The sequence below is a fragment of the Salmo salar genome, chromosome ssa11 (genome assembly GCF_905237065.1).
Source record: "Salmo salar chromosome ssa11, Ssal_v3.1, whole genome shotgun sequence".
NCBI lineage: Eukaryota > Metazoa > Chordata > Actinopteri > Salmoniformes > Salmonidae > Salmo > Salmo salar.
In genome coordinates, this window is record NC_059452.1 from 70,026,500 (window position 1) to 70,053,003 (window position 26,504).

The 26,504-nt window shown below is 43.2% G+C and overlaps 1 protein-coding gene across 1 annotated transcript; it reads right to left on the reverse strand.

Annotated features, from left to right (window-relative positions):
* Positions 1 to 1,285: 1,285 nt before the first annotated feature.
* On the reverse strand, positions 1,286 to 25,030 carry LOC106563014 (substance-P receptor). Its single transcript, XM_014128185.2, has 7 exons — positions 24,309 to 25,030; positions 23,930 to 24,105; positions 14,492 to 14,692; positions 2,423 to 2,573; positions 1,814 to 2,019; positions 1,594 to 1,696; positions 1,286 to 1,511 (listed from the first exon to the last, which is right to left on the reverse strand). Exons 1-7 carry the CDS (start codon positions 24,537 to 24,539, stop codon positions 1,302 to 1,304), a joined length of 1,278 nt encoding a protein of 425 aa, XP_013983660.1. The 5' UTR covers positions 24,540 to 25,030; the 3' UTR covers positions 1,286 to 1,301.
* Positions 25,031 to 26,504: the final 1,474 nt, after the last annotated feature.

Sequence of the window (26,504 nt, forward strand, 5' to 3'; positions counted from 1 at the left end):
GGTGGATGAGGAATTATGATCTGGGGCTGTTTTTCATGGTTCAGGCTAGGCCCCTTAGTTCCAGTGATGTGAAATCTTAGTGCTACAGCATACAATGACATTCTAGATGATTATGTGCTTCCAACTTTGTGGCAACAGTTTGGGGAAGGCCCATTCCTGTTTCAGCATGACAATGCTCCCGTGCAGAAGATGAGGGTCCATACAGAAATGTTTGTCGAGATTGGTGTGAAAGAACTTGACTGGTATGCACAAAGCCCTGACCTCAACCCCACATAACACCTTTGGAATGAATCGGAGCTCCGACTGCGAGCCAGGCCTAATTGCCCAACATCAGTGCCTGACCTCACTAATGCTCTTGTGGCTGAATGGAAGCAAGTCCCCGCAGCAATGTTCCAAAATCTAGTGGAAAGCCTTCCCAGAAGAGCGGAGGCTGTTATAGCAGCAAAGGGGGGACCAACTCCATATTAATGTCCATGATTTTGGAATGAGATGTTCGACGAGCAGGTGTCCACATACTTTTGGTCATGTAGTGTATCTGCCCTGTGCACTGACCAGACAGACAGAGTACTGCTCCTCACATTGTCGGCTTTGAGCAGCAATCCTTGACAACAAGTACTGGGTCTGCACACATCACCTCGCAGAAATCCACACACACACGCTTGCACAAACGAACCAACGCACACACACACACACACACACGCTTGCATGAAGAAACAAATGCAGGCAGGCACACATTCTGCCTGACACTGTTCACACACACACACAATCATCAGTGTTTTCTTAGCGAGAGACCTGTGGCTGCTGTTGTTGCTAGGGGAAGTGGTGGTCTGGGTGTTCCATACACAGCCCCATGGTTCTGGAACGCAGGGGGGTGAGGCAGGGGGTACACAGGGACGGTGTGGTGAATGATGGAGTCTGAGTGTTCCATACACAGCCCCATGGTTCTGGAACGCAGGGGGGTGAGGCAGGGGGTACACAGGGACGGTGTGGTGAATGATGGAGTCTGAGTGTTCCATACACAGCCCCATGGTTCTGGAACGCAGGGGGGTGAGGCAGGGGGTACACAGGGACGGTGTGGTGAATGATGGAAAGAATCCTTATGTGCTCCACACTTGGCCTGGCCTGGTATACTAGACAAGGATAATAGAACTACGGGTCGTAGTCCACAAAAACCCATGTCTGCCGACAGAAGCGCTCTAGACGCTAGTCCTGTTTAATACTTCTCAGTGAACTAGTTGGTACTGTACTAATGCACATATACCTACAGAAATGTTTCAGACACTAGTCCAGTTAGGTGTTTATTAAGCTACTAATCCATGTTGTGTCTGCCGCAAAAAAACAGGGCTGTCGGGGGTGTCTGGGGCTGATTGTGAGTCCATGGAGGTGAGCTCCAGAGTGGTCTGGCTGATAGGGGGGCTAGCTGGCAGCTCGGCCCCACAGCACTCCTCCTCAGTGGGCTGCAGAACCATCGACACACTGGTCTCCGTCCGGCTGGCTCGGTACACACTCACCTGGAAACCGAGATAAAGGAGGCAAAGTTTATACACACATTCATGCATATACAAAGTAGACAGACTTGTAACACACACACACCTGAGTTTGTAGGTAGCTGGTGGACTTGAGTTCCAGTCCCTCGTAGGAGCCTGCAGGAACACACGGACACCAACAGAACACCTGCTGAAAGCCTGCTCTGAACCTAGAGAGAGATACATATACGTATAGAGACAGACAGAGGAACAAAGAGACAAACGGGACCAGTTCAGTGCCACCCACAGAACGGTGTGTGCATGTCTGTGTATGTACGTAAACCCACCTGTCGTTGAGACAGCAGTAGATGATAGGGTTGTACATGGTGGAGCTCATGGCCAGCCACATGACAGCCAGGTACACCTGTTGGATGTAGCGCCACTCAAACAGCTGCATGGGGTCAGGGTGGAAATGCTGGAGCAGGAAGTAGATGTGGTACGGCAGCCAGCACACTGCAAACGTACACACCACCACGATCATCATCTTCACTACCTGAGAGAGGGAGGTAGAGAGTTGAAAGAAATGTAGGGATTTGCCTCAGAATATTAATTTAAGAGGTTCCCTGCTGTGTGCGTGTGGGCGTACGTCAATCACGCACGATCATCATCTTCACTACCGAGAGAGGGGAGGGAGAGAGAGAAAGGGAGGGAGAAATAGCGAGAGAGAGAAGAAAGCAGTTTAGTAATTTGCCTAAGAATATCTACTTAAGAGGTTCCCTGCTGTGTCATGCTTACTTGTGTGTGTGTGTGTGTGTGTGTGTGTGTGTGTGTGTGTGTGTGTGTGTGTGTGTGTGTGTGTGTGTGTGTGTGTGTGTGTGTGTGTGTGTGTGTGTATGGCTGCATGAGTGTGTGTGTACATAAGTGTGTTATGTCTGTGTGGTTGATTGTGTGTGTACCTTGCGTTTGGCGATGAGCTGTTCTCGGTAGCGGTGGGTGGAGTCTCCAGGGATAGTCCCCGCCCACAGGGACAAGCCCACCACCAGGTAGGCACATCCCATAATGCACAGCGGCAGGAAATAGTACAGCAACACCACAGACAAATAGTACCTGCACACATAGAGACTAAGTTAGACACACACACAAATCTGTCGAAGTGCCCTTGAGCAAGGCACTTAACCCTAATTTCTCCAGTGTCGCCATTGATATTGGCAGACCCTGGCCATGACCACAATCTCCGAGGGTGTCTCAGGGAGAGTGGAATATGCAAAAACGTTTCCAATTCACACATGCGTAATAATGCACACCAAATTATTACACACACACACAAATGAGATTGTCGGACAGAAATGTCCCTCAGATGTAGTCTAGTAGAACACAGAGTTCTTGAATTGCTTCCTTATCTCTGCGTCCGCCTGTAGACACACACACACACACACACACACACACACACACACACACACACACACACACACACACACACACACACACACACACACACACACACACACACACACACACACACACACACACACACACACACACACTGTCTGCTGATTGATTATCAGTCTTGCTTCAGGGAGTAGCGAGACTCACTGAAAGATGCATGAAATCAATTAACTGAGAGCAGGAGAGGAGAGGCGTAGGGAAGAGGAAGAGGAAGGAGGCAAGGTAATGAGGAAGAGGAAGGGGGAAAGGTCACGCGGAAGAGGAAGGAGGAAAGAAAATGAGGATGTGTCATCTCCTTGCCCCTAACTTCAATGACTTCAATCCCTTCAACACCTGAGACTAATGGAGATACTAAATAACACACACACACACACACACACACACACACACACACACACACACACACACACACACACACACACACACACACACACACACTGAGAGAGGGAGGGCAGGTGGAAGGCGAGAAAAACAGCAAGAACAAGTGAGAGAGAGAGGCAAAAAAAAGTGGGGACAGAGAAAGAGAGAACTGTGAAAAGAGTGAGGCCGGGATTCAATCCGATCGCGGGTTACAGGCATTGCGGCTTCTAAAGGCAATTTCCGATTGAGCCGACATAAGCATTACCGTGAATGGGATGTCCACGAACGCCGGAACATTTCCTTTAGAAGTGGAAATGCCTATAACCTGCAATCGGATTGAATCCCGGCCCGAGACAACTAGGAAAAAGCCAGGACCATGTGCATCCACATGCACATGTGTATGTGTTTAAGAACTATTAAATCAATAACGTCAGGTAATTAGTAGAGTAAATTCTGGATGAAGAATTTTTTCATAGCTAAACAGACCACTTTCTGGTTCTTGGGCAATTGAGAAATAAGGTTTTTCGAGTGAAAAAATGTAAAGTTAATGAATTAACATTTAAATACATTTTTATATTCACACAAGTGTTGTCTATGAACTAATGGTAGCCTAGTGGTTGAGAGTGTTGGACCAGTAACTGAAAGGTTGCTTGTTTGAATTCCCTAATTGCTCCTCTAAGTCACTCTGGATAAGAGTGCATGTTACATGACTAAAACCCTCCAACTCTCCCACCTGCTCAGCTCATCACTTTCATTCTGTCTTGCTTCAGCAGGTTGGTTCAGCAGCAAAATCTGTGGGGAGCTTAAAAGTTGGAAATGGAGAGGGAGGGTTGTTTTGCCTGGCCACATTGTTGACAAAAAGGCCTCCAAAAAGGTTAATGAATCCATACAGACAAATAATAATTTATAATAGATCAATAATTTATTTCCATACATACAGTATGTACAGTCGTGGCCAAAAGTTTTGAGAATGACACAAATATACATTTTCACAAAGTCTGCTGCCTCAGTTTGTATGATGGCAATTTGCATATACTCCAGAATGTTATGAAGAGTGATCAGATGAATTGCAATTAATTGCAAAGTCCCTCTTCGCCATGCAAATGAACTGAATCCCCCAAAAACATTTCCACTGCATTTCAGCCCTGCCACAAAAGGACCAGCTGACATCATGTCAGTGATTCTCTCGTTAACACAGGTGTGAGTGTTGACGAGGACAAGGCTGCAGATCACTCGGTCATGCTAATTGAGTTCGAATAACAGACTGGAAGCTTCAAAAGGAGGGTGGTGCTTGGAATCATTGTTTTTCATCTGTCAACCATGGTTACCTGCAAGGAAACACGTGCCGTCATTATTGCTTTGCACAAAAGGGCTTCACAGGCAAGGATATTGCTGCCAGTAAGATTGCACCTAAATCAACCATTTATCGGATCATCAAGAACTTCAAGGAGAGCGGTTCAATTGTTGTGAAGAAGGCTTCAGGGCGCCCAAGAAAGTCCAGCAAGCGCCAGGACCGTCTCCTAAAGTTGATTCAGCTGCGGGATCGGGGCACCACCACAGAGCTTGCTCAGGAATGGCAGCAGGCAGGTGTGAGCGCATCTGCACGCACAGTGAGGCGAAGACTTTTGGAGGATGGCCTGGTGTCAAGAAGGGCAGCAAAAAAGCCACTTCTCTCCAGGAAAAACATCAGGGACAGACTGATATTCTGCAAAAGGTACAGGGTTTACCCCAGTCCTTCACTTTTATTTTAGTTATTATATACACTGCTCAAAAAAATAAAGGGAACACTTAAACAACACAATGTAACTCCAAGTCAATCACACTTCTGTGAAACCAAACTGTCCACTTAGGAAGCAACAATGATTGACAATACATTTCACATGCTGTTGTGCAAATGGAATAGACAACAGGTGGAAATTATAGGCAATTAGCAAGACACCCCCAATAAAGGAGTGGTTCTGCAGGTGGGGACCACAGACCACTTCTCAGTTCCTATGCTTCCTGGCTGATGTTTTGGTCACTTTTGAATGCTGGCGGTGCTTTCACTCTAGTGGTAGCATGAGACGGAGTCTACAACCCACACAAGTTGCTCAGGTAGTGCAGCTCATCCAGGATGGCACATCAATGCGAGCTGTGGCAAGAAGGTTTGCTGTGTCTGTCAGCGTAGTGTCCAGAGCATGGAGGCGCTACCAGGAGACAGGCCAGTACATCAGGAGACGTGGAGGAGGCCGTAGGAGGGCAACAACCCAGCAGCAGGACCGCTACCTCCGCCTTTGTGCAAGGAGGAGCAGGAGAAGCACTGCCAGAGCCCTGCAAAATGACCTCCAGCAGGCCACAAATGTGCATGTGTCTGCTCAAACGGTCAGAAACAGACTCCATGAGGGTGGTATGAGGGCCCGACGTCCACAGGTGGGGCTTGTGCTTACAGCCCAACACCGTGCAGGACGTTTGGCATTTGCCAGAGAACACCCAAGATTGCCAAATTCGCCACTGGCGCCCTGTGCTCTTCACAGATGAAAGCAGGTTCACACTGAGCACGTGACAGACGTGACAGAGTCTGGAGACGCCGTGGAGAACGTTCTGCTGCCTGCAACATCCTCCAGCATGACCGGTTTGGCGGTGGGTCAGTCATGGTGTGGGGTGGCATTTCCTTGGGGGGCCGCACAGCCCTCCATGTGCTCGCCAGAGGTAGCCTGACTGCCATTAGGTACCGAGATGAGATCCTCAGACCCCTTGTGAGACCATATGCTGGTGCGGTTGGCCCTGGGTTCCTCCTAATGCAAGACAATGCTAGACCTCATGTGGCTGGAATGTGTCAGCAGTTCCTGCAAGAGGAAGGCATTGATGCTATGGACTGGCCCGCCCGTTCCCCAGACCTGAATCCAATTGAGCACATCTGGGACATCATGTCTCGCTCCATCCACCAACGCCACGTTGCACCACAGACTGTCCAGGAGTTGGCGGATGCTTTAGTCCAGGTCTGGGAGGAGATCCCTCAGGAGGCTATCCGCCACCTCATCAGGAGCATGCCCAGGCGTTGTAGGGAGGTCATACAGGCACATGGAGGCCACACACACTACTGAGCCTCATTTTGACTTGTTTTAAGGACATTACATCAAAGTTGGATCAGCCTGTAGTGTGGTTTTCCACTTTAATTTTGAGTGTGACTCCAAATCCAGACCTCCATGGGTTGATAAATTGGATTTCCATTGATTATTTTTGTGTGATTTTGTTGTCAGCACATTCAACTAGGTAAAGAAAAAAGTATTTAATAAGATTATTTCTTTCATTCAGATCTAGGATGTGTTGTTTAAGTGTTCCCTTTATTTTTTGAGCAGTATATATTGGCATTAGGGGGTAAAGTCATTTTCTCTGATGAATCCCCTTTCCGATTGTTCGGGGCATCCGGAAAAAAGCTTGTCCGGAGAAGACAAGGCGAGCACTACCATCAGTCCTGTGTCATGCCAACAGTAAAGCTTCCTGAGACCATTCATGTGTGGGGTTGCTTCTCAGCCAAGGGAGTGGGCTCACTCACAATTTTCCCTAAGAACACAGCCATGAATAAAGAATGGTACCAACACATCCTCCGAGAGCAACTTCTCTCAACCATCCAGAAACAGTTTGGTGATGAACAATGCCTTTTCCAGCATGATGGAGCACCTTGCCATAAGGCAAAAGTGATAACTAAGTGGCTCGGGGAACAAAGCATCAATATTTTGGGTCCATGGCCAGGAAACTCCCCAGACCTTAATCCCATTGAGAACTTGTGGTCAATCCTCAAGAGGCGGGTGGACAAACATAAACCCACAAATTCTGACAGACTCCAAGCATTGATTATGCAAGAATGGGCTGCCATCAGTCAGGATGTGGCCCAGAAGTTAATTGACAGCATGCCAGGGTGGATTGCAGAGGTCTTGAAAGAGAAGGGTCAATACTGCAAATATTGACTCTGCATCAACTTCATGTAATTGTCAATAAAAGCCTTTGACACTTACGAAATGCTTGTAATTATACTTCAGTATTCCATAGTAACATCTGACAAAAATATCTAAAGACACTGAAGCAGCAAACTTTGTGGAAATTAATATTTGTGTCATTCTCAAAACTTTTGGCCACGACTGTACATATTGTTCATGTTAATTATAATGTAATCAAAGTTTTTCTTTTGATAGTATAAACAATTGCAAATGTGATTGCAAAAAAGTATTTCATAGAAATGAAGCTGCAGCAATTAGTCTCTTTCAGAGCGGGGCAGAGAAAAGAAAAAGAAAGTACATTAAAAACAGAAAATGTTTTTACAAAAGTATGTAGAGATACCTTCAAATTAGTGGATTTGGCTATTTCAGCCACATCTTTTGCTGACAGGTGTATAAAACCAACCACACAGCCATGCAATCTCCATAGACAAACATTGACAGTAGAATGGCCTTACTGAAGAGCTCAGTGACTTTCAACGTCCAATACTTTCAACGTCCAACAAGTCAGTTTGTAAAATTTCTGCCCTGCTAGAGCTGCCCCAATCAACTGTAAGTCCTGCTATTGTGAAGTGGAAACATCTAGGAGCAACTACGGCTCAGCCCAGAAGTGGTAGGCTACCACAAGGCAAAGGGTGGCTATTTGAAGAATCTCAAATGTAAAATATATTTTGATGTTTACCACTTTTTTGGTTACTACATGATTCCATAGGTGTTATTTCGTAGTTTTGATGTCTTCACTATTATTCTACAATGTAGAAAATAGTAAAAAATAAAGAAAAACTTTTGACCAGTAGTGCATATATAAACTCAGCAAAAAAATACATGTCCTCTCACTGTCAACTGCGTTTGTTTCAGAAAACGTAACGTGTAAATATTTGTATGAACATAACAAGATTCAACAACTGAGACGTAAACTGAACAAGTTCCACAGACATGTGACTAACAGAAATTGAATAATGTGTCCCTGAAAAAGGGGGGTCAAAATAAAAAGTAACAGTCAGTATCTGGTGTGGCCACCAGCTGCATTAAGTACTGCAGTGCATCTCCTCCTCATGGACTGCACCAGATTTGCCAGGTCTTTGCCAGGTGGAAGATGTTACCCCACTCTTCCACCAAGGCACCTGCAAGTTCCCGGACATTTCTGGGGGGAATGGCCCTCACCCTCCAATCCAACAGGTCCCAGACGTGCTCAATAGGATTGAGATCCGGGCTCTTCGCTGGCCATGGCAGAACACTGACATTCCTGTCTTGCAGGAAATCACGCACAGAATGATCAGTATGGCTGGTGGCATTGACATGCTGGAGGGTCATGTTAGGATGAGCCTGCAGGAAGGGTACCACATGAGGGAGTAGGATGTCTTCCCTGTAACGCACAGTGTTGAGATTGCCTTCAATGACAACAAGCTCAGTCCAATGATGCTGTGACACATCGCCCCAGACCATGACGGACCCTCCACCTCCAAATCGATCCCGCTCCAGAGTACAGGCCTCGGTGTAACACTCATTCCTTCGATTATAAAAGCGAATCCGACCATCACCCCTGGTGAGACAAAACCATGACTCATCAGTGAAGAGCACTTTTTGCCAGTCCTGTCTGGTCCAGCGACGGTGGGTTTGTGCCCATAGGCGATGTTGTTGCCGGTGATGTCTGGTGAGGACCTGCCTTACAACAGGCCTACAAGCCCTCAGTCCAGCCTCTCTCAGCCTATTGAGGACAGTCTGAGCACTGATGGAGGGATTGTGCGTTCCTGGTGTAACTCGGGCAGTTGCTGTTGCCATCCTGTACCTGTCCTGCAGGTGTGATGTTCGGATGTACCCATCCTGTGCAGATGTTGTTACATGTGGTCTGCCACTGCAAGGACGATCAGCTGTCCATCCTGTCTCCCTGTAGCGCTGTCTTAGGTGTCTCACAGTACGGACATTGCAATTTATTGCCCTGGCCACATCTGCAGTCCTCATGCCTCCTTACAGCATGCCTAAGGCACGTTCACACAGATGAGCAGGGACCCTGGGCATCTTTCTTTTGGTGTTTTTCAGAGTCAGTAGAAAGGTCTCTTTAGTGTACTAAGTTTTCATACCTGTGACCTTAATTGCCTACTGTCTGTAAGCTGTTAGTGTCTTAACGACCGTTCCACAGGTGCATGTTCATTAATTGTTTATGGTTCATTGAACAAGCATGGGAAACAGAGTTTAAACCGTTTACAATGAAGATCTGTGAAGTTATTTGGATTTTTACTAATCATCTTTGGAAGACAGGGTCCTGAAAAAAGTTTATACACACACATATATATATATATTTTTTTAATGAATGAATAGCTTGCATACAGGGAGGGACCATGACATTTGGTCTGTTGATATCCCTTTAGTGGTGTGGGGGCTGTGCTTTGTCAAAGTGGGTGGCGTTATATCCTGCCTGGTTGTCCCTGTCCGGGGTACATTTGGACGAGCCACAGTGTCCCCTGACTCCTCCTTGTCTCAGTCTCCTGTATCTATGCTTCAATAGTCTATGTGCCAGGGGGCTAGGGTCAGTCTGCAATATCTGGTGTAATTCTCCTGTCTTATCTGATGTCCTGTGTGATCTTAGGTATGCTCCCACCAATTCTCCCATCTCTCTCTTGCTCTCTCTCTCCTTCCCAGAGGATCTGAGCCCTAGGACCATGCCTCAGGACTACCAGGCATGACTATTCCTGGCTGTCCTCCCCCTGCACATGCTGTCTCAACCTCTAAATACTCAGCTCAACCTCTAAATACTCAGTTTAAACATCTTGAAGAACGGTCTGGCCTAAATGGCCATGACCACTTATAATCTCCACCCGGCACAGCAAGAAGAGAACTGGCCACCCCTCAGAGCCTGGTTCCTCTCTAGGTTTCTTCCTAGGTTCCTGCCTTTCTAGGGAGTTTTTCCTAGCCACCGTGCCTTTGCATTGCTTGCTCTCTGGGGTTTTAGGATCGTTTTCTGTATAGGTACTTTGTGACAACTGCTGTTTAAAGAGGGCTCTATAAATACATTTGATAGATTGATACACACGGGAAACTATTCAGCGTGAAAAACTCAGCAGTGCTGCAGTTCTTGACACAAACCAGTGCACCTATCACCTACTACCATACCCCCGGTCAACGGCACTTAAATCTTTTGTCTTGCCTATTCACCCTCTGAATGGCACACATACACAATTCATGTCTCAATTGTCTCAAGGCTTAGAAATCAGAGGGCGAAATCAGGGTCATACAGAGTGTTTCTTGGTAGTCTTAAACAAATCTACTATAAAACCAAAGTATCCACCTCACACACATGGTTATGGGCTTAATATTGCATCCCAATATTACACATTATATACACATCACAGAAGACTGAAATATAACAAAACTGTTTGACCGGAAACACCGGATTTTAGGAAGGTTTTTTAAAATAATGTTTATTAATTATAAAAAATATTAATAACATTCCACCCATGTGGCCACTAGAGGGCGATTTAGTCATTTGACAGTAGGAAAGGGGTACGCCGTCTCCTTCATTTAGAAACCTTATTTAAATACAGGTAAATGCATAATATTGTTGTTCAAACATTTTGTTGCAGATTACCCTACACTCTTGACTAACATATGCCGTCAGCTCCTCTGACACTGGCCTCCTTGCCATCCCTCGCGTCAGGCTCCGCTCCATGGGAGACCGGGCTTTTAGCTGTGCAGCTCCTCAGATCTGGAACTCTCTCTCCCTGTCCATGTCAGAACCTCACAATCCATACACATATTCAGTGTCCACACTAGACACACCTGTTCACACGGACTTACCTGGATTCTCTGTTGTCTTAGCTTTTATCCTCTGTCTAGTTCACTTCCCTGGTTAGTCTGTCCTTATGTTCTGTGGACTTTTATATACTTGCTTATTTTAATATGTGATTGTATTGATTTTTATCCTGCTGATTTTCTGGTGTATGTAAAGTGACTTTGGGTGTTGTGAAAAGCACTTAAAATAAAATCTATTATTATTATCTAGCAGCTGATCCTGCATGAACTGGCTAGGGATAGAGGCTATTGCATGCATTTTCCCATTTGTTTGTAGCCCCAAGCACAGAGGAGATAGGAGCACTGAGGTTTCTGGCCAACTTCCACCCCTGAGCATAGCTTGCTAGAAAGCTATTTAGCAAACCAGCTACAAAACATTATCCAATAAGCAAGCAGGAAGACACCTTTCCTGCAGTTAAATGACCAAATCGCTCTCCAGTTGCCTCATCGGTGGAATGTTATAAATATAAATAATTTCATAAATAATTTAAAAAAAAATGTAAACAGCTATCGAAGTTGATAATGTGTCATGTAAATTATCCTAAACTGCCTCTCAGTAAGTCTGCCACTGCAAGTTATCCTGTCCCCTCTTCTGTTTACCTGGCTATGCAAATTAATTGACATAGGGGTGTTCATAAATTCATTCTGGAGTGCCAGAGTGCGCTCAGAGTGCGCTCTGGGTGTTTGTAAAGTCAGAGCATTGTCAGATTGTCTTTTCTTAAATTCAGAGCATTTCGCCCTCGGAACGTTCAGCTCTGGCCAAGGAGTAGGGTTGATCCGAGCGTTCTGACCTGACAAATGCAGTCAAACACCCAAGATAATTGGCTAAAGTTGGCTAGCTTGCTAGCTACTTCCTGACACAAATGAGAGAATACCTTTCTCTGACCATTTTACTCACACTAGCAAAGCTGGTTAGGCTGTTTTCATGTTATCTAGAGAGCTGGTGACTGTAACTGTGCTACTGGCAAACAATTTATCTACGTTTTTTTGCAGACGTTTACCGACACCAGTCATATTCAAAGGGTGTTGCTCATTTGTAAATTAACCAGTTATTCTGATTTCTGGCACACTTAGACGAGAGTGCGCTGAAATCGGAGTAGATAGCCAGAGTGAATTTACGACCGCAACCATAAAGTCTCGGTGGCCTAGGGACTGAAAACAGGCATAATTGAAACAAAGTGGCTTTTAACTCTCCGTTCAAAGGTTGTCATGGAGTTTTTAGAAAAACATGCATATGCACCTTTATTTGTAAGAACAAATACATGTTTTTATTATATACCATTTTATATTAGTGGTTATGCCATATGAAGGGCACTGCGTTTTGGCCAATCGTGTCACATAACCTGGATTTGAACCATTATTTAAAGCTTTTTCATCAAACTGTCCCCTTTTATTTTTATATCAGATGGTCCAGCAACATCCTCAGACAATTGCTTATATTTTTTTTAATCTAATTCTCATTTGGAAAAGGCTTAAAATACAGGTCATGTGACATGATTAACTAAAGGCTGTGGCTGCGGATCCAACTTTTTTTTCCAAACGCAGAAGGTCCCAAAGCTTCTGTGCATATGGGGATCACGTTCTGCACATGTTTCTTAATACCTGTACTTTACACTCACATTTTGTTGGTCTCCTTTCCCTTCACATTTCTCACTGTCAATCATGAATGACAATTCTTCAAGTTTTACCGGTGAAACAGCCTTGCAGCATCAACCATTTGATCTCAATCAGTTTAACAGGGATCTGCATATATATCTTATTGAGTCATAGGGCTTACAGTGTTGTTTTCAATGATGTACAGTGAGAGAATTTTATAGCATAGGGTGTTAACAAACTGTAGCGTAGCCCACCTGTGTCTTTTGCCTAGTGGCACGCAGTTGAGTTTTGGCCATATGAGAGAAAAATGTGGTGGTGTTTTTGTCTTCCAGTAACGTTATACTATGCTTTTATATTCTGTTCGGTAGAATACTATCATTATGTGATCGTGCAGACATTGATTCAACTTTGATCTGACTTTATGAAACGAGAACCATTTGCCAGAGTAGCCTGTTCTCTACGATTATAGCAGTGTCTAAAGTATAGAATAAAGACATGCGCAGAAGCTTCGGGACCTTTAGCGCTATGAAAAAATCCAAATCCGGATCCAGAGCCACACAGGGCCCTAACCATATGACAGTGAAAATCATCCCCTGTCATGACAGCGGATAGAGGTGAAATTTGTGAACATTTGTGGGAGATTTGTTTTTCTTTCTGCTGAATTGGAGGGTCCACTACAGTTTAGGCGTTGATGTCATATCATGACATATGGACAGAAATCATGTTATGTAGTTGAAAATCGCCTTCTACGGTTGGTTGCACTATATGATGTTAGGGATTATCAAATAAAATGACATTTGTGGGTGATTCCATTCCAGAATGGGCTGAAAATATTTTTGGGTATCTCAGATTGTTCTGGCAATTCTCACACAGAAGCTGCATTGGGAGGAAGGATGTTTGATATGGTTTTTTACCGTAAAATCATGATGAAAGTGGCAATTTTAGGCCTTTCTTTGACCTTTACATGCCCCCTGTAAGACCCAATGATCTGTGAAAAGTACATGATACAGACAACATCTTGGTGTCATTATACTACTTATAGTGTGCTCTAAAATATAGAGCATGTATTGATAAAAATTAAAATAAATAAACACATGAATATTAATATCTCAAAAGTACCTTTTTGATTTTGTTCATTTTTAGATATATTGTTTTAAACAATATACTCTAAAGCACACCACCAACACAGTGAATGGGAAAATTGATTCAAAGGGAACTCCATCTGCTGGTGATTTGCTGAATTTGCAATCCTACAGGAGGGCTGTGATTGGTTAATGACCTAATAATGCCAATTTGTATGTATAAAATGTATAATTTCTTCAAAAGTACCAGAGAGCCCACTCTGGAAATGTGATGTGTTTGAAGGGTATATTGTTCGAAACAATGTCTAAAAATGAGCTAAATCAAAAGAGGTACTTTTGATATAGTGTATTAATAATACTTGTTTTATGTTGAATAAATGAATGTGAGTAGTTATATTTCAGAATCTACACATACTCCATATATTAGAACACACTATAAGGAGTATAATGACACCAAGATATATGTATCATGTACGGTTCCCACATCATAGGATCTTACAGGAGGCACGTATAGGTCTAAAAAGGACCTAAAATGGCCACTTTCATCATGATGTTCTTAAATATGGTTTGTGAAATAAATGTAAAAAGCATGTTAAACATACTTCCTTCCCCTGAAGTTTTTTTGGGGCTATCATGGTGTGGGATCACCCTTAGCTCAAAGACAGAAAAAGGAGGTGAGTACTAAATCAGATTTTACAGACAGAAAATGATGCAGTTTATTCTCTAATGTCTAATGCTTCCATTAAACACACTCCTTTGTGTGTGTGTCAGTACTCACATCTTCATGAAGTTCATGGTTGTGTTGGTGTATTCGGGCCATTGGATGTAGCAGACAGTCCTACCAGGTAGCTGTTCAGTAGTTGAGTAGTAGTACTGTGGGAAGGCCAACAGCAGAGCTAACACCCAGATCACTCCGATCACTACACGGGTCTCTGTCGAAGACAACCTCTGCCTCAATGGGTGGATGATAGCCATGTATCTGGAACAAACACACATACACACACACACATAGTGATCAGTAACACACACACATGCAGACCCTTCCTCTCCTTCATCCTTTCCACCTTCATCCTTCCATCCTTTCTACCCCTTCTTCCTCTCCTCCCATCCGCTCCACTCTTCTTCTCCTCCCCTCCCCTCTAGGCGCTTGATTATTGCCCCTTCCAATTTCATTCTCATTTTCTCCCTGCCTTTCTCTATCCCTACCTCCCTCTCTATCCTCCTCTCCCTTCTTCCCTCTGCCTGTTGAGGTAAAATCGATCATCCTCAGACACAACTCTTGTAAACACCCAGCAAAACAAAATTGGTTCTGTTAAAGGTCCCAGAACATTTGCAAGGTTGCGGCAAATCAAATCAAAGTCTATTGGTTGCGTGCACAGACTTACAGATGTTATCACAGGTGCAGCAAAATTCTTGTGTTTCTAGCTCCAACAGTGCAGTCATACCTAGCAAAACTTTTATAAAACAATATACACATAAAACAGAAAAATATAATGAATTAATATCAGAACGTGCAATGTCAGAGACTGGAATGTAAATATATATACATACACTATGGTCAAAAGTTTTAGATCACCTACTCATTCAAGGGTTTTTCTTTATTTTTACTATTTTCTACATTGTAGAATAATATACATCATAATAATAATAATAATAGACATCAAAACTATGAAATAACACATCTGAAATCATGTATTAGCTAAAAAAGTGTTAACAAATCCAAATATGTTTTATATCTGAGATTCTTCAAATAGCCACCCTTTGCCTTGATGACAGCTTTGCACAATCTTGGCATTCTCTCAACCAGCATCACCTGGAATGCTTTTCCAACAGTCTTGAAGGAGTTCCCACATATTCTGAGCACTTGTTGGCTGCTTTTCCTTCACTCTGCGGTCCGACTCATCCCAAGCCATCTCAATTTGGTTGAGTTTGGGGGATTGTGGAGCCCAGGTCATCTGATGAAAGCACTCAATCACTCTCATTCTTGGTAAAATAGCCGTTACACAGCCTGGTGGTGTTTTGGGTCATTGTCCTGTTGAAAAACAAATGATAAGCCAAACCAGATGGGATGGCATATTGTTGCAGAATGCTGTGGCAGCCATGCTGGTTAAGTGTGCCTTGAATTCTAAATAAATCACAGATAGTGTCACCAGCAAAGCACCATAACACCATAACACCTCCTCCTCCATGCTTTACAGTGGGAAATACACATGCGGGGATCATCCATTCACCCACACCAGTACCCGCAAAACACCAGTCTCAGTGTCAATGGTGTAGAGGCAACTCCAGGATGCTGGCCTTCTAGGCAGAGTTTCTCTGTCCAGTGTCTGTGTTCTTTTCTAAATGACCCCAAACTTTTGAACTGTAGTGTACATATACATATAATGTTGTGTATAGACAGTATGGACAGTATTGGAATAAAAAAGGTGTGTACAGCAGTAGTTATATAGGATGAGCCATGACTAGAATACAGTATATACATATAAAGTGGGTAAAACAATATGTAAACATTATTAAAGTGTCCAGTGTTCAAAGACTCTATGTACATAGGGCAGCAGTCTCTAAGGTGCAGTGACAGTGACTAAGGCTAGTGGTGACTGTTTAACCAGTCTGATGGCCTCTCAGTCTCTCGGTTCCAGCTTTGATGTACCTGTACTGTCTCCGCCTTCTAGACGGTAGTGGGGTGAACAGGCCGTGGCTCGGTTGGCTGAGGTTCTTGGTGATCTTCTTGGCCTTCCTGTGACACCAGGTGCTGTAGATGTCCTGGAGGACAGGCAGTGTGCACCCCGGTGATGCTTTGGGCTGACTGCACCACCCTCTGTGAACCACAGCCCAATAGTGGTTCTCATAACACAAAAACTGTCCAGGTGCGCTGATGATTATACAATGTTTGTATAAAATATTTGCCTGACGTTGTTAAGAAAGTACCCAGAACACATTTCGTCTGTTCTTTCAAGGTTCCCAGAATGTTTTATTAGGTTTTACGAACAGTCTGATGGGAACATTGTGGGGATATCACTAAATATATGTTCCCAAAACACAAAAACTGTACAGTTGTGGGGATGATTATACAATGTTTCTTTTAGCGTGCAAAAAAAACACTCACGTGATGTTAAAAGAATGTTCCCAGAACACATTTTTTTATGTTCTTTAAAAAGTTCCTAAAACATTTCTTTAGGTTGTGGGAACATTGTGGGGATATGACAAGAGATAGTGTTTTGGGAACCTAAACCTGTCCTGTTGTGCTGACATTCAGCTAATGTTTCTATCAGGGTGCACAAAACATTCCTTTGATGTTGCAAGAATGTTGACAGAACAGCTGTTCTGACTTCTTTAAAGATTCCCAGGAACATTTCATTAGGTTGTGGGAACAGTGTGGGTACATTACAAGAGATATATGTTAGGTTCCCAAAACACTGAATCTGTCCAGTTGTGATGACATTCTTACAGCATTTGTATCAGGGTGCACAAAACAGTCCCTCAATGTTCTTAGAATGTTATTCCTATGTTTTCCAGAATGATAACGTTACATTTTGAACAGGCCACGGAGGTTTCTTTCATCAGTTAGTCCCATGACAATGTATTATACATTTATTGTATAATAGCGTAGTACTTTGGAATGGTATCCCTGGAATAAAGCCACTGCGCTACTGGGATTGGACTAAGACAAATATAAAGCTGTTTGCACCTTTACTCTGACTTCCAGGTTGTTGAAGAGAGAATAACTCAATCTAGAAAAAGAAGTATCTATTATTATTTACTCGTCTTCTTTATATACTGTAAAGTTGTTTTGACTTTTATTTTCCCTACAAACTTGATTTCACAAATCATGTTCAATTATTGCCTGGGAGATTTCAGTGAGATGTACATACATGTGCATATGCACTAAGGCATACTGTATAGCCATAGTTTAGATCATAATTGAAGGATTTCAGTGCAAAGGGATATCCACCAGAAACATTATGATCCTGGTGGCGCAGTAGATTAAGTAGCCGACGGCTTGAAGATGGCAGATCACAGGTTCAAATATACTTGAATACTATTCTTAAAAAAAAAAAGCTGTAGCTATTTTTGGATAATACCCTAATACAATATAATGATGTGAGAAGATTGAAATGCCATTTGTTTAAAAGTCTGGCACTACACTTCAATATTAGAAGAACGTTTAAGCAATGTTCCTTTTCGTTGAAGTATGTTTTTAGAACAATTATGGATTGTCAAACCTTACAAAATACTTTATAATGTAGGAATGTTTCTTGTTTGTTGTTAAAAGTGGTAGTAGTAATATCTCCATGAACATTAGCTGAATATACCAGGATTTTTCTTTTTTGGAATAACTTCTATTACTTAATTTCTGATGTATGCTCAGGGAACGATATTAGAACCATCATGTCATAATGTCACACTATAACTTTATGAGACCATTGTAGGAATATTCCCTGCTTGTTGTTATGGGTGTTTTGAATAACGTATCCATCAATATTAGCAGAATGTTCCTGTAATGTTTCCTCGGAAACACTTCTATTGCTCCCACATTTTGTTGCGGCAATATGTTCTAAGAACATTACCGGAACGTTTTGTTATTACGTTCCCTGGCAACCTAATAAGAACCTTAGGGGAATGTTCTGTGGTAGTTTTTACAGATGATTGTGACCAGCATTTTAGTGAATGTCAGGAGAAAATTCTAAGGATATTTCGTTTCCAACTTTTAATTCTAAAAAAAAGATTTGGTAATCCCCAAAAAATGTTGAATGTTTGTGGGATGTTATCATCCTAATGTTAGCTCAAACCCTAACTGGAACTTAAGGGGAATCTTAGGTAATGTTCTGAGAATGTTCCCGGTTTGCTGGGCACTCTGTGTGAGCATCAACTGGGGCAAAGGCTGCTTTCTCTCTCTCTCTCTCTCGCTCTCTCTCTCTCTCTCTGTCGTGTGTGTATGTGTGTGAGAAAGAGAGAGAGAGAGAGAGAGCTGAAAGCTGACTACTTCAATAATGCTGGAATGTTCAGATTGTTCTGACATTGTGGTAACAGACTAATGAGAGGGGGAATCTCTGTTCTGACAGTGAACCCAGAACAAGGGATGGAGAGAAGGAGGGATGGAGAAGAGGGGAGCAGGGATGATCTGAAGGAAAAGGCTGCTCACACACACTTATGCTGTGGCGACATACTGATGACAGTATGTGAGAGAGAAGCAGGGTTGGAGAATGGATCTCGAGGAAAAGGTTGCTCATACACACACATTTCAAACACATACAGTATATACACACACACAACACCCACTTGAGTTGTGACTGACAAGACCTTTAAACAAGTCAACATTCACAAAGCCGCGGGGCCAGACGGATTACCAGGATGTGTGCTCAAAGCATGCACGGACCAACTGTCAAGTGTTTTCACTGACATTTTCAACCTCTCCCTGACCGAGTCTGTAATACCTACATGTTTCAAGCAGACCACCATAGTCCCTGTGCCCAAGGAAGCAAAGGTAACCTGCCTAAATGATTACCGCCCCGTAGCACTCACGTCGGTAGCAATGAAGTGCTTTGAGAGGCTGGTCATGGCTCACACCAACAGCATCCTCCTAGATACCCTATCCCCAACAGATCCACAGATGACGCAATCTCAATCGAACTCTACACTGCCCTTTCCCAACTGGACAAAAGGAACACATATGTGAGAATGCTGTTCATTGACTACAGCTCAGCGTTCAACACCATAGTGCCCACGAAGCTCATCACTAAGCTAAGAACCCTGGGACTAAACACCTCCCTCTGCAACTGGATCCTGGACTTCCTGACGGGCCGCTCTGTCTGCCACGCTGATCCTCAACACTGGGGCCCCTCATGGGTGTGTACTTAGTCCCCTCCTGTACTCTCTGTTCACCCACGATTACGTGGCCAAACACGACTCCAACACCATCATTAAGTTTGCTGATGACACAAAAGTGGTAGGCCTGATCACCGACAAGACAGCCTATAGGGAGGAGGTCAGAGAACTGGCAATGTGGTGCCAGGACAACAACCTCTCCCTCAATGTGAGCAAGACAAAGGAGCTGATCGTGGACTACAGGAAAATGCGAGCCGAATAGGCCCCCATTAACATTGACGGGGCTGTAGTGGAGCGGGTAGAGAGTTTCAAGTTCCTTGGTGTCCACATCACCAACGAACTATCATGGTCCAAACATACCAAGACAGTCATGAAGAGGGCACGACAAAACCTTTTCCCCTTCAGGAGACTGAAAAGATTTTGGCTTGGGTCCCCAGATCCTCAAAAAGTTCTACAGCTGCACCATCGAGAGCATCCTGACCGGTTGCATCACCACCTGGTATGGCATCTGACTGTAAGGCGCTACAGAAGGTAGTGCGTACAGCCCAGTACATCACTGGGGCCAAGCTTCCTGGCATCCTGGACCTATATAATAGGCGGTGTCAGAGGAAAGACCATAAAATTGTCAGGTACTCCAGTCACCCAAGTCATAGACTGTTTTCTCTGCTCCCGCACAGCAAGCGGTTCCGGAGCGCCAAGTCTTGGACCAAAAGGCTCCTTAACAGCTTCTACCCCCAAGCCATAAGACTGCTGAACAATTAATCAAATGGCCACCAGACTATTTACATTGACACCCCCTGCTGCTACTTGCTGTTTATTATCTATCCATAGTCACTTCACCCCAACCTACATGTACAAATGACCTCAACTAACCTGTACCCCAAAACACTGACTCAGTACCGGTACCCCCTGTATATAGCCTAAGTTATTGTTATGTTATTGTGTAACTTTCTATTTATTACATTTTTTTACTTTAGTTTATTTGGTAAATATTTGTTAAACTCTTCTTGAACTGCACTGTTGGTTAAGGGCTTGTAAGTTTCACTTGTTGTATTCGGCACGTGACAAATAAAGTTTCATTTGACTTGACAAGTCAAAAGCTAATCCTGTGGTTTTATATCTCCCTCTCTAACTTTAAGCATCAGCTGTCAGAGCAGCTTACCGATCACTGTACCTGTACACAGCCAATCTGTAAATTGCACACCCAACTACCTCACCCCCATACTGTTAATTATCCTCTTGCTCTTTTGCACCCCAGTATCTCTACTTGCACATCATCATCTGCACATCTATCACTCCAGTGTTAATACTAAATTGTAATTATTTCGCCTCTATGGCCTATTTTTGCCTTACCACTCTATTCTTCTACATTTGCACACACTGTACATCGATTTTTCTATTGTGTTATTGACTGTACGTTTGTTTATGTGTAACTTCGGGTTGTTTTTGTCACACTGCTTTGCTTTATCTTGGCCAGGTCGCAGTTGTAAATGAGAACTTTTTCTCAACTGGCCTCCCTGGTTAATTAAAGGTTAAATATATATATATATTATTTTTTTTATGAAGCCAATGCTGAAGAGTATAGAGGGGATTTATGACTCATGTTGCCTTCAGAAAGTATTCATATCCACATTTTGCTGTGTTGATTAAATGTAGATGTTTTTGTGACTGGCCTAAACACAATCCTCCATAATGTCAAAGTAAAATCATATTTTTCTAAATTTGTACAAATTAATACAAAATAGTATTCAACCCCTTTGTTACCTCTTTGTTACCCCTTTGTTATGGCAAGCCTAAATAAGTTCAGGAGTAAAAATTATCTGTAAGGTCCCTCAGTCGAGCAGCGAATTTCAACACAGATTCAACCACAAGGACCAGAGAAGTTTTCCAATGTCGTCTCGCAAAGAAGGGCAACGACTGGTAGATGGGTACAAAAAAAAAGCAGACATTGTATATCCCTTTAAGCATGGTGAAGTTATTAATTCAACTTTGGATGCTATATCAATACCAGGGTTTGGAATCAAAATTATTTTCCAATTGTTTCATTCTGAACAGAACCACTATTATTTTTGATCCGTTCCACTGTGCCGACCAGCAAAGGTTCCGAACCGGTTCGAACCCCAAAAAAGTACCCGTTGACATCGTTCCTTTCTGTTCCTTTTTAACCTGTGAAATCATTTTTTTTTTACATTTAGCTCATTAATTTACATCACCAATCAGTGCGGATAGAGCAGGCAAGCTAGTTGTTTAGAGAAGGAGAGAGGGAGAGAAGGTTTAGGAGCAGGCTTGAAGCGGTAGACATCTTGTTATGACATGCATTATCTGAATTGGGTCCACAGAATTATACCTACGATGAGCGGCTTCTATGAAGGAACTTTGAATGTCCTTTGAGCTTGCCAGCTCACAAGCTTTCTGGCTAATTACCTTTTTATAGTTAATAAATCCAACGTGAAACGTGATAACTAAGCCTAAAGTGTCCTTAGGTAGCATGGAAAAAAGTTAATCCATTCTTCTCTAGCTAATTAAAAATCTCTCTCCTATCTTTCATGCTTCAAACGTCAGTACAGTAGCCTTTGGTAACGTCAGTACAGCAGCCTTCGAAATGGGGTGGGGCAAGTAGCCTAAACACGCACACACACTGGCAAATATTTTCAACTGGCTGGCAGATGCTGTAATGCGTTTCTGAGGGACAGTGAGGGCTTTGCATGTTGACTTTGTTACGTTTTTTGTTTATAATGTTATTAACCATTTTCCATGCTTTTAAAATAACGTTTCTGTTCCAGAACAGTGTGGACCACTTTCATTCCCGGTTTTGTTTCTGTTCCTTGAACCGGTTCCAACCCCTGATCAATACACCCAGTCACTATAAAGATACAGGCATCCTTCTTATCTCAGTTGCCTGAGAGGAAGGAAACGGCTCAGGGATTTCACCATGAGGCCAATGGTGACTTTAAAACAGTTACAGAGTTTTATGGCTGTGATAGGAGAAAACTGAGGATGGATCAACAACATTGTAGTTACTCCACAATAACCTAGTCCTCAGGGGCCTGATTGGTGTCACACTTTTGCCCCTGTCCCAGCTAAGACACCTGACTCAAATAATCATGATCTTCAATTAAAAATGCAATTAGTTTAAATCAGGTGTGTTTCCTAGGGATGGGGGAAAAGTGTGATTGTCCAGACCTGTAAGTAATACTGCAATGTGGCAAAGCAGTTAACATGTGTCCTGAATACAAAGTGTTATGTTTGGGGTAGATCCAGTAAAATATATTACTGAGAAAGGGAATACCTAGTCAGTTGCACAACTGAATGCATTCAACCAAAATGTGTCTTCCGCATTTAACCCAACCCCTCTGAATCAGAGAGGTGCAGGGGGCTGCCTTAATCAACATCATCAACACCCACCTCTGGTTGGGGGTTAACTGCTTCGCTCAAGAGCAGAACGGAAGATTTTTCCACCTTGCCGGCTCGGGGATACAAACCAGCAACCTTTCGGTTACTGGCCCAATGTGCTTAACCGCTAGGCTACACACTGAGTATCACTTTCCATATTTTCAAGCATAGTGATGGCTGCATCATGTTATGGGTATGGTTGTAATCGTTAAGCACTGGGGAGTCTTTCAGGATAGAAAATGAACAGAATGGAGCTAAGCACAGGCAAAATCCTGGAGGAAAACCTGGTTCAGTCTGCTTTCCACCAGACACGGAGATTAATTCACCTTTCAGCAGGACAATAACCTAAAACACAAGGTAAAATTTACACTGGAGTTGCTTACCAGTGAATGTTCCTGAGTGGCTGAGTTACAGTGTTTACCTACATCTACTTGAAAATCTATGGCAAGAGCTGAAAATGGGGGTCTAGCAAATATCAACAACCAATTTGACAGTGCTTGAAGATTTTTTTTACGAATAATGAGCAAATGTTGCACAATCCAGGTGTGGAAAGCTCTTAGAGATTTACCCAGAAAGACTCACAGCTGTAATCACTGCCAAAGTTGCTTCTACAAAGTAATGACTCAGGGGTGTGAATACTTATGTAAATTAGATATTTCTGTATTTCATTTTCTATAAACTTGCTATAATTCTAAAAACATGTTTTGACTGTAGTGTGTGTAGATGGGTGAGAAAAACTGTTGAGTTCAGGCTGTAACAACAAAATGTGGAATAAGTGAAGGGGTATGAATACTTTCTGAAGGAACCGTACATGTTATGTAAGCTTTACTGTAGCTGGCTGTGGCATGGTCATACACGCACACACACTCACAAAAGCATGCACGCGCATGTACACACACAGTATATAGGGTTTCTCACCTGTTCCGAGCTATTGCGGTCATGTGGTCATGGACTACATTCCAGTGACAACAAACACACACACACACACACTGCTCACCTGTCCAGTGCTATGGCGGTCATGGAGTATATGCTGGCGAAGACAGCTGCGATGGGGAAGAAGTTATGGAAGCGACAGTAGCCCACACCAAAGTACCACTCGTTATGGACACTGTAGGCAAAGTTTATCACTGTGTTGAAGGCAGACATGGACGCCTCTGCAAAGGCTAGGTTCACCTGGGAGGAGAGGAAGAGAGGGATCAAACAGACAGATGGAGAGAGAGGGAGACAGACAGACACACACACACAGCGAGAGAGAGACACACAGACAAACAGACAAACACACACACATTAATTTAAAATACAAATATATATAATTAAAATTAAAATTAAAAAAAGCCATCTCCTTCTTTAGATTTGAATAAGATGTGTTTGTTTACCAGGAAGTAGTTGGTCACGGTCCTCATGCGTTTGTGCGCGAGGATGATCCAGATGACCACCAGGTTACCGATCATGGAAACGCACACCATGCTGCAGTAGGCGACTGCCCAAAGAGCGATCTGCCACACCGGCTGCACAAACTGGTTATAGTCTTCTGTTTCGTTCAAACCGGAGCCGTTAGTGGCGTTAACGGAAGGGTAGTAATCCGTCATGTTCAACAGCAAGTCCATTTTCGGATGTCAGAGCTTTGATGTTGAAAGAGTAAGAATCCAGATATTATATGCTAAAATAATAAATATTATATTTAATAATAAGTTTAGATATTTCCAGTTGCTCAATTTAGTGTGATAAAAAAAATCAATTTTTGATTGTTGTTTCACAAAAAAAAAAAATCTTTACTGCTCTGATGTAAAAAAAAATGCCGAGGGTTATAAACACCGAAAATATTTTGACTGTGACAGAAAAAAAGACAAAAGAAAGTGATTGAAATGTTGATCTGGGATAATATCTTAGCAGTCATGCAGTTACTTTCTTCTGTTGCCTGGGTCACTGGTCAAGTGTACGCACTTCTCTCTCCCAAATCCACACGAAATTCTCGGAATCAGAGTTACCGGTGAAATGGTCTTCGTTCTCTGTATTCGTGTTAAATTTGACGTCAACGGTAGGCCTGAACCTGGTGTCAATGTTTTCTCTCCGCGCGCGGGCTGGGAAGGACTAACACTACGTAATCTCGTGAGTCCATCACAATGCCAAGCATTTGAAGGCGCATGCCATGCCCATGCCGCACACACACACACACACACACACACACACACTTGAGCCACATACGCACGCGCGTAATGCCCCCCACCCCCCACACACACACACACACACACACACACACACACACACACACACACACACACACACACACACACACACACACACACACACACACACACACACACACACACACACACACACACATACGGCAAGGCGTACGTTTAAGGTGAAGTGCATGTATTATAATAGTTTATGTACTGTATTTATGTATTTATTCAAGTGTTGATTGAAGTCTCTCTCCCTCTGGAAGTAATGTTTTCTGCATCTATATCAAATATGGTCCTCTGAGTGGGTCTGCCATCATAGCAGGCTCATAGACCTTCTATATTTTTGCATTTAAATGACTCTCTCTTCCTGACACGTCGATCCAGGCTGCATCTCAACCCTCAGGATTCCCCAATAGGCGGGCCACGGCCCCCCAAGTTTTCTGAGCAAAAACAATGAATGTATATATTTTTTATAATTGTCGTTGTTGGAAATGAAATACTGCAAAGTCATAAGGAAATCAGCTCAAAGTGATTTTAATTTACGAAATCTGTTCTAAAGTATTCCCACACATAAATAAAGAGACATATGTGATCGTATCCCAATGTAACCAATGTTTGAAATGATTTTGTTTTTGTCAAATACTATATCTGTTTTGGATTCTTGCAGTCAATTTGCAGTGTACTAATTATATATAACTATATTCCAGCCCCCCGACCATCTGCTCAATGAAAAAGCGTCCCACGGTGCCAATGGTGTGCGTACTGGTAGCGAAGTCAGGTGCAGGAGAGCAGAGATTTGTGAACAGGCGCACACTTTATTGAGGTAAAAGTGCAAAACGTGCAAAACAGTCAAAATAATTATGTTTAACAACAAACATCTTCGTGAAATACCATGGAAAAAACAGACCAGTATTGCGCGTCAACAATAAACACGTAACACAAACAATCTTTCACAAAGACATGATGGGGAACAAAGGAATAAATACATGTAGATTGGGGAATGAAAACCAGGTGTGCAGGGAACAAGACAAAACAAATGGATACATGAAAAATGGAGCCGACCACTGCAGGCGTACAGGACCCCCCTTCAGCAGTGAGGTAATGGGAGCAGCCACCTGACCAAAACCCTGGATAAATCTCCATCCAGTAGTAATTGGCAAACCCTAAAAATCGCTGCACCTCCTTTACCGTGGTGGGAGTCGGCCAATTACGCACGGCTGCTATGTGGTCACTCTCCATCTCCACCCCTGATGTGGAAATGCGATACCCTAGGAAGGAGACGGCCTGCTGAAAGAACAGGCATTTCTCAGCCTTGACATACAGGTCATGCTCCAACAGTCGTCCAAGTACCTTGCGCACCAAGGACACATGCTCGGCGCGTGTAGC